The 9639-nt window shown below is 29.4% G+C and overlaps 1 protein-coding gene across 1 annotated transcript; it reads right to left on the minus strand.

Moving 5' to 3' along the window:
• Nucleotides 1-469: 469 nt before the first annotated feature.
• LOC110411403 (cotton fiber protein) lies at nt 470-1303 on the minus strand. Its single transcript, XM_021421541.2, has one exon. The coding sequence runs from the start codon at nt 1168-1170 to the stop codon at nt 808-810; it is 363 nt and encodes a 120-aa protein (XP_021277216.1). The 5' UTR covers nt 1171-1303; the 3' UTR covers nt 470-807.
• Between the last annotated feature and the right edge of the window lie 8336 nt (nt 1304-9639).

A 9639-nucleotide genomic window follows, 5' to 3' on the forward strand; every position in this document is an offset into this window, starting at 1 on the left:
ATGTACACAAACCCTAGTATGAGTAAAGATCTCTTATTAAGAACATTCTCCAAGCCTTCCCATCAAATTGATGGAACTCAAAAATATCTTTTTACCTAAAAAATCTTTCAAGTGAACTCTCCTTAAAATAATTAAAAATTAATTACTTATTAATATTTTAATTGAAGAGTCTAAATACCATCATTATCAAACTATCTAACATAAGTCACTGTCATTAAAAAAAATCCATCGAACTTTTTTGTTTTTTGTATGTTATTGGTACGTACATTCTTTTTTTCTATTCCAAGAGGCGGTGGTACATCAGTTACCTCTGTATAATCTAACGAGTATATTGACATTTTACTATATATACGCGTTTTAAACGATTACAGACATCATACCCGACGGTTCCCTTAAGGAATAAAAAATTTGACCCGACACTGACTTTGGATAAATAAAAATAAAGAGGGAAGTAAATAAATAAAAAAAGGCAGACAAATCTCTATACAGAAATTTTAAATAGAAAAAGGCAATCACTGATTACAACAGAACATATTCAAAGAATGCTTTTCCTAGCAATCTCTTAGGAAACAATAAAAATTTTCAAAAAAAAACTTGAAAAAGAATTACAATTTGAAATCAAATTTGCAATAATGGACAACCTCTAATAAAACGTACGGGGGTCCATTACCAAATGCTGAGCATTGATATTGCAATACAAACTATTCACACTGAATTTAATCATCAATAGCCATCAAAATCTGCCCCAAAAAAGCTTCAAATCTTTTTCCAAAATAACTAATAATGAACCAATAAAGAATGAATGAATCATGGAGAATTGTAGTCAAAGCTGTGCGCACGAAGGTATTTTAGCTGCAAAGAAACCTGCCTTTCGATCTGGAGTTGTTTATGAAAATTTGCAATGAACATCTCCGCTCTCTTATCAATATCATCCTCCGATGGATAACTTGTTGCCCTAGCGAGTCTCCTAGAATAAGAACCCGAATCATCCGAATCATAGTCGTCTGTACATGCCCTCAGCCCTGGCCTATCTGTGAAGCTCAGCCTCCGGCTGCTAGGAGAAGCACTGATCATGGAAGCGATACGCCAGTGATTCATATTGAAATTTAGCAAGAATTTTACCTTCTTCACGGCCCTCCTTAGGCGGCTAAGCAAAGACCACTTTTCCATGGTATAAACAACTTTCTTTGTATATCGAAGCAAAAATAAACAAATTGAGTGTTGCAGGTTGAAGTTTTAATGTGTTTGGCGAGGCTTATATATTGGTAGAAGATAAGAAGTGTTGGATTATGGTGTTTACACATTTATACAGAAAAGGAGTATAAGAGGCTTCTTACAAAGAGTTAAGGAAAAGGAAGCCGCCGGGCAAGTTTAGAAGAAAATCCAAAAATGCGTATTAAAATGGACAAGCGTGTCAGGGTGACAGCAACAAGATAAGTATGCAAGATTAAGAATATACTCGGTCAAAAGTTTGATTGATTCTATAATAATAATAATCCTGTTTAATCATACAAGTATGTGCAAGAAATGGCAAGGAAAATTCTTTTAACGAAGACTAGTCGCCAGCCGAAAACCTGGCATATCGTAAAATTATATACAAATATACATGTTGCCAACTTACCTTGTTGGGGAATCCTGGACTTGATCGCTACAACTCCTCGTTCTAAAATTCTGATTACGCTAGCTACTAAGTTGAACCCTCGTAAAGGGTGGAAAAGACAGAGTTTGTTTGCCTTCATAAGCAAGTAAGCAATGTATAAATGTGGGATTCAAATCCACCTCATATAAATATCATAGAATTTATTTTTTATAAATATCATGCATTTTAAAATTGTACATATCTTATTCAAATTTATGTACAATATGATATTGTAAAAATATGACTTTGACGCTGTAATAATTTAACATGATTATCCTTATCATCTGCAAAAGTAGTCAATCAATGGATATAGCACGAAGTTTTTTACTGATTTCTATGCCGGTTCGTATTTGTAATTCAAGTGTTCTACATCTTGCGGCGCCTAAAGGGCTGCGGGCAAATTGTTGCAATCAATTGGTTTTTTAATGCTTTTGTTAATAAAATCCACGAAGATGCCAGCGTAAACTGAAATGGAATATATAATTTAATACTTCGAAGCATTGTTTGTAACAAATCCACTCAGTTTGATGCCATCACCAGTTAGCTTCCGATTCACCTTTTTTATACTATAATTAATCCATTCTGGTCCTCCTCGCGCGCATCCGTTGACTCAGTCTGCTTGCCATTACCGCCCCGTGCTTTAATTCTTAAACTAAAAGTCCAGGACTCTAGCCTATCAAGCTTCGGCCACTCGTCAACTCTCTATAACTCATGTTTTAATGGCAACAAATTATTGGATAACGAGGAATTATAATTAACTTGGCTCTACATCCAAGTTTTTCATTGTTCGGGTTAGAGCAGAGGCTTCATGCTTTGCGAAAGTTGGACTTCTCAAAAGAAAGATTAAAAAGTGTTTGAAACTCGAACTGCTCGAAACAAAGTAAAATATGTTTATAAAATTATTATTTATTATATTTATGTTAATCATGAGTAGTCGCACAATAAAAAAAACGAACGCAAATTCAGGGAACCTGTTGTAGAAAATTGGGAGAAACTTTCAGGAACAAGTATAATATTAGTTTCCAATAAGAAGCAACCATCGAGTCAAATCTTAAAGGTAAATTATAATTTTAGGTTGTGGAAAAATTTAAGGAAAGAGAAACTTGAAGAAAAATGGAATTTAAAGTAAAAAGAAAAAAGTTTAGTACAAACAAGTCAATTTACTAACTGGAGTGCTATTTGATAAATTGAAATTTTGAATATTAAAAACTGTGATTATTTTTTTTCTGATAGCAAAATGTGATTATTTTTATTATTGAACTATTAAATACTTCTAGTTATTTTGTCCAATGTTCGTAGGTAAGAAAATAGTGAATACATTTTTGATTAGTTTTTTTTTTTTGTAAATTAAAACAATATCATTACACGCACATATGTATATATATATATTGAAAACATTAAAATTACATAGTTAGATAGTCAACACGATAAAATAAATTTAACTATAATTAATAACTTAATACAATGATTAATTATTATTATTTACTTAATTAATGCATTAATATATTTTTAACATTTTTATTGAAAATGTTTTATTAGAAAAGTTTTATTGAAAATGTTTATAAATACTTGTTATCAGTTTAACTGAGTCACCAAAGTTATTGAAAAAATAATTTATAAAATGGTAAACACTCGGATTAGCAAGCCTAGTGGATTTGTTACCCTTACTAGGGATGAGCAAAAATCTATTAAAATGGATTTAATCAATTTAATTGATAAAATTTGATTAATTCGATTCAATTAATTCAATTAAAGGATTCGATTAAAGTGAATCATTCAATTAAAAAGATTTTGTAATCACATAACTTCTATAAAGAAAGTCTTGTAACTTAGTTACATAACTTCTTCATACTTACATATAAATTAAAAGTTTATATTGCATCAAACAAATGACAAAGAGCTTGTTATCAATTAGCATTTTCTTTTCCCTTGATTTCAAAATTTATCTATTTATTTTTATGTATGTACATATATAATACATGTCAATATTCAACTTCCCAATGCAATAAAAGAATCAATTTATACTTTTATAAATTCTTAGGAAAACATTAATATCATTGATATCAAACACTTATAAAAAGTTAACCATAATGCAAATAAAATATTCATGCTCTTTTATCACAATTTATTTATCTACAAAATATGTAACTATCATCTCACTTATAAATTTTTTTTAAGCACCATCTTGCATTGTAATGCAACTTATATCACTTATAAATGTAAAAAAAAATTAATTAATCAATTTGTTTTATTTAAACAAATCAGTTAAAAAATTAAAAAGCACTTACATAAGTACTAAATGAATAATTAATTAATTAATTAAGAACAATTTATTCAACTCTTTTTGTCTCTTGATATTTTAAAAAATTATTAAAATAATTTGATCTTGTCTTAAAAATTAGGATTATAAATCAGTACATGAAATAAGATTTGTAATAAAATAGTTTAATAACGTCTATAATAATTTCTTTTTAAAAAAACTTATATCTCTCATATTTAAGGGATATATCTCGTAAATTAAATAATGTTAATCTTTTGTTTAATTCAGATATTGAAAATTAAAAATTTGATGAAAAGATAGCGTACTGCATACTTTCATTAATTATTCTAATATTACCCTAAATCTCCTTAGCCTCTAGATCAACAAAACCAGTAATTATCAACGTTTTTACATGCTTGACAACGGAATTCGCTGCATCGTTAGCATTTGGAATTGCTAACAATCAACATTTGCTTAGAAAACCTATTGATTATCCAAGATATAACAGGATAATCTATCAATAGAAATAATTAAATAGTAAAAAATGAACCACATCAAAAGCATATAATTTTATCAAGAAACATATGGAATGTCCCAAATAGGCACCCCTGAAGAGCTACATGCATAACTTACAATGAAGGTCTCCATCTGAGGCCTTCAATTGGGATGTTCTTTCAACTATGTTGTCTCTACTGTAATCAAAGGCCAACCGAGGGTCGAACATAGCTTCGAAGTTGTCGCTGCTTCCTTGCAAGAACTATATTCCAGTTAGCCATATCATTATCTGAGATGAACATTTACAAATTGAGCACATCATTTTGGCTAGCTCCGTAAACCAATTCCGCTGTCACCTTCCTCATCTTCCTTTTGCAATGCCCTTTAGCTCCTTTTATTATTATTTTTTTCCCTAGATTCAGTCCCTTGATCACTAAAGATTCGGGCTCCACTAGTTCACTAGCTAGGTTTCATTTTTTATGGGGGAATCGGGGTCTTAACGTGTTTTTTGGGGGTTAATGAAGAGCAGTCCTAGACTTAACGGCGTTTTTCGGGGAAAGAAAGAAAGAAAAACAAGAAGGCCGGAAATGAAGGCCCAATTGTCCTGACCCAGTTGGAAGCCCATTGACCAAAACAGCCCATTTAGTGAGGAATAAAAATATGGAAGATAAGAAAGGAGTGGCTCAGATACAACCCAGCCTATACCCGATTGGGCCAAACAAAGCCGAAACTACCTTAAGACAGATTCGGCTAAGCCCATTGGGGGTATATTTTCCCAACCCATGGTGTTTTTCTTATTTAATTTTTTTATTATGTACATATTTTAATTTATGAAATTATTAAAGCATAGTAATTAAAAAGTATAAAATTGACAAAACTAAATTCCTAAGTAATTTTAATAGTTAAAAACAGTAATTATTTAAATTTTCACAAGTGAATAACTTTGGGACTTTTCCAAAAGTGTTAAAGGAATCCAAACAAACTATTTTCACACATAGAAAAATGTACGTAACAAAAAAAGATGTATTGTAGATAAAATTGTTAATTTCATAATGACATTTGTTTGCATCATATATATTTCATTCTAACTATACAAATAAATGGAAATCAACGAATGATGGATTTAGAAAAAAGTTGTAGTGACGATTGTCTTGAAAATATCTATGTGAAGAAACGTTGGTGAAGTTAGAATTATGTTTAGGAAAAAATAAAAAAAAATAAAAGGTACAAAAAATGGAAATTAACCAATAATGGAATTTTAAGAATGTTGTAATTGACAATTTTCTTGAAAATTCTTAAGTGAGAAAATTTTTTAAAAATTCTATCAATAGTGTTGGAGAGTTTAAAACATTTTTCAATTTCATGGGTTTTCATTTACACTTAAAAAAATAGGAAATAAAAAAATTCATGGAAACGAAAAAATGGAAAAGAAAAGACAGAGAAAGAGAAATAAGGAAGAATAAAAGATTTAATCCAAACCTTTTAACAAAATACCAAATTAATCTGATGATAGAGTCTTTTCAAACGAATGAGTGATTTTCTTAAATACCCTTTAAGTAGGAAGATTTTGCCTAATTTTTCATCAAAAGTATCGAAAAAATTTAGGAAAAATTTTCAAAGTTTAAATTATAAGTAACAAAAAGAAGAAAAAAGATAATAATAAAAAGGAATAAATGGGAATTAAAAAAGTAATCTATGACTATTTGTCAAGGCTAAAATAAGATAATATTGTTGGTCGTAATGGTAAAGAGAAGTAGATAAAGTACAAATGTTTATAGTAGTTCGGTTCTCTTAACCTACATCCACTACCTTGATCTCTCAATCAAGGATTTTCAACCTAATTTCACTAAACTAATGAAATTGATAGCTTCCACCGAGTTTTTATAAGGTAAACTTCTAACCCAAACTCAAAACTCTTTTATAACAAATCATAAACTTTCCCTAACTTAGACTACTCCTTAGAGTGTCTCGCATACTCTAAGTAAATAAGAAGTAAAAGCTAAAAGGAGGCACAAATGATCGCCTAATTGATCTAAATTATACAAATTTCAACACCAACATTTTTAAAGAAAAGGTTTTAGGTTTTCTAAGCCAAAAATCACTCATGGTAGCTTCTTTCTATGATTTTTGACTATTAAAAAGCTTCTAAATACTTGAGAAACTGATTCTAACCATTAGAGGTAGATTTTAGCCGTTATTAGTTATTATTTTGTCTTTTAACGGCTCTTTTTAAATAGATAGAGAGTGTTTTGTTAATTAGTTATAGGTAGCTTTAACCGATTATAACTTCTCTGTCTTACATTAGCTTTTGCTATTCTATTACTACGTTAATTGGTTAGAGGAAACTCTAACCAATTATAGACTTTTTGTCTTCATTTTTCTCTACACGGCATTTTTCCTTTAATTAGTTAACTTTTCCATTAACTGATTGAGGCATCTCTCATTTCATCTTTAATTGATTAAATTGAGCTTCAACCAATTAAATTTCTTTGAATTTGAACTTTTTCATTTAGTCGCCATTCAACAGTCAACTTCATTTTAAATTTTGATTTTGGTAGTTCAAAGTTCTTCAAGTCTTATTCTCTAACCGATTAACACACTTCTATCTTTAACTTCCAGCACCTGTTTAATCAGTTAAGCCTTAAACTAACTAATTAAGATGTTTTTGTCTTGCTTTTGTATAGCGTCTAGTTTTGCTTTAACTGATTAAAGATCTATGTTAATCAGTTAACAACATGTTGTCTTCACTAAGGGTCCGTTTGTTTTGCAGTAAAATTTTTTTGAAAAAAGTTTTCAAGACTTACGCTTGTTTGGAAGATTACAAATTAATTCCAGATGTAAAACATTTTATGAGTTAATAGGGTTAATTGCAAAAAATGTCTTATGCCTTTGAAAGACGTAAGACACTTTTTAAAGAACGACAAAAACACTTTTATACTAAGTTTATGAGTATAAGTTTGATGAATATTAATATTTAATTTAAATATTAAAAAAATATGAATATTTAACTTCAAAAAATTAATTGAAAATATTAATATTTAAATTATACAACACAATTAAAATTAAAAAATAATTTTTTAAAGAAACTTTCAATACAATTAAATTTTTTATTTATAAATGGAATAAATCTTACTAATAATTATAATAAAATATATTTCAATGGTCATCATTTGATGAATACACATTTATATATAAGTTTAAATCTTACTAATAATTATAATAAAAAATATTTCAATGATTATCATTTAATGAATATATATTTATAAGTATAGGTTTTGGATATCTTACACAATTGATGAATATTTATATTTTTATAGTTATGATTAAAAAGTGATAAGATGTAAATTTTTTTAAAAATTAGAATTTATTTTCATTATAGATATATGGTTAAATGCTTTGGGAAGTATCATTATTTATTTTGTCTATTTTCATTGCCATTCTTTATTTTGATACCAAATAGTGAAAATCAAATATCAATATTGTTTTGTAATAAACTCCTATTTATTATTTTAACTCTTAAATAACTTCACCATAATGGAAAATATTTTTTCATAAATGATCCAAACAACAGAAAATGTTTTGAATGATTTTGAAATGGAAGGTTTAAAACTTGTTAAAGTTGAAAGGCACCAAGCAAAGATAAGGTTAAGAGAAATGGACAAAGTACAATATTTATAGTGGTTTGATCTACTTAACCTACATTCATTACCTTAATCTTCTCAATCATAAATTTTTAACCCAACTTCACTAAAACCCATGGAATTAATAGCTTCTACTAACCTTTTACAGCATGGGCTTATAACTTAAGCTCTAAACCCTTACAATGATCCCTAACATTTTCTAAGCTTAGTCTACCCTTTAAAGTATTTCACACGCTCTAAGTGAATAAGAAATAAAGAAAAGATGAAGTATAATTGATCACTTAGCCACTTTAAGATGTACAAAGTTAAACTCAAAACATTTTTACAAAGATATAAGTGAAACACACTTGAAAAGAGAATGTTCTAATACTTTTAGGCTCTAATGTTGCTCTTGAATGGTTCTTTCATCATTTATGACCATTTAAAACCTTTTTAATACTTGGAGGATAGTTTCTAGCTATTAGTGACAATTCTAGTCATTATTTTATCTTCTAGTGGTTAAATTCAAATGTGTTGGCAATGAACCTTTAACTAATTAAAGATAACTTTAACTGATTAAACCCTTTCTTACTTGTAGTATGCTTCTTTGCGCTAACCAATTAGAAGTGACTTTAACTGATTACAAATTTTATATTTTCATACTTCTTCAAGTAGCTATTTCCACCAACCTTCTTCCAATTGATTAATCCTCCCTTTAATTGATTGAAGCTTCTTTCTCTTCAATCCTTCAGTGGTTAAAATGGGCTTCAACAGATTAAGAAATCTTCAGTTTGAATCTTTTCATTTGGCACCCTTTAACGGTCATCAATACTTTGAATTTGAATTTTGGCACTTCTTGATACTTCAAGTTTGAGTTTAACCAATTATCCTTTTTGGTTAACCAATTAGTAAGCTTTTATTTTGCACTCAGTGCCCTCCTAATCAGTTAAGCTTTAAGCTAACTAATTAAGGCTTTTCTTTCTCACTTTGGTGTAGCACCTAGTGCTACCTTAGCTAATTAAGGCTCCATGTTAATCAATTAAAACTAATCTGTCTCCATTAAGCTTAACTTGGGTAAAGACCCCAAGCACGACAACAAGGAGAATAAGGAGGTGAATCCTTCAGATTGGAAGTCTAAAAAACAAGGTGAAAGAATGGGAGATTAAGCATATCTTGAAGGAGGCAATTCAACAAGCAAACAGCCTAGCTAAAGTTGGAATATTGAGGCCTGACAGTCTGGTAAGCATTTTTGACTAGGGAGCTGCTTTATCATTAATGGTGTTTTCAAGTTTGGAGTAACAAGGGGCATTTTGTTCAGAAGGGATTATGCGGTGTTTTGTTTATTTTGGCCATGCTCATTTTCGGTCTTGCGAAGAATGCTAGGGTGCGAAAGATAAGGGATGAAGTTTGCTGCAATGAAATCAAGCTTTTTACCGGAAATGAAAGTAATCTGTGATGTTTTGACTAGGGTCTTGAATATGATTGTTGTTCGGGTGGTTTTGGGCATTAAGACAAAACCCCTATATGCATGGTAGTTGTCATCATTGATGAATAACCCAATATACTTTAAAATGAAAAAACGAATACAACCAGAGAGACTATGTCATTCTTTCATTCACATAAAA

The sequence above is a fragment of the Theobroma umbraticum genome, unplaced genomic scaffold (assembly GCF_002168275.2).
Source record: "Theobroma umbraticum cultivar Fairchild unplaced genomic scaffold, ASM216827v3 scaffold_56.0, whole genome shotgun sequence".
Lineage (NCBI taxonomy): Eukaryota > Viridiplantae > Streptophyta > Magnoliopsida > Malvales > Malvaceae > Theobroma > Theobroma umbraticum.

Bases quoted from the DNA above. Each gene is read 5' to 3' on its own strand.
- LOC110411403 (XM_021421541.2), bottom strand. From the start codon at position 1,170: ATGGAAAAGTGGTCTTTGCTTAGCCGCCTAAGGAGGGCCGTGAAGAAG.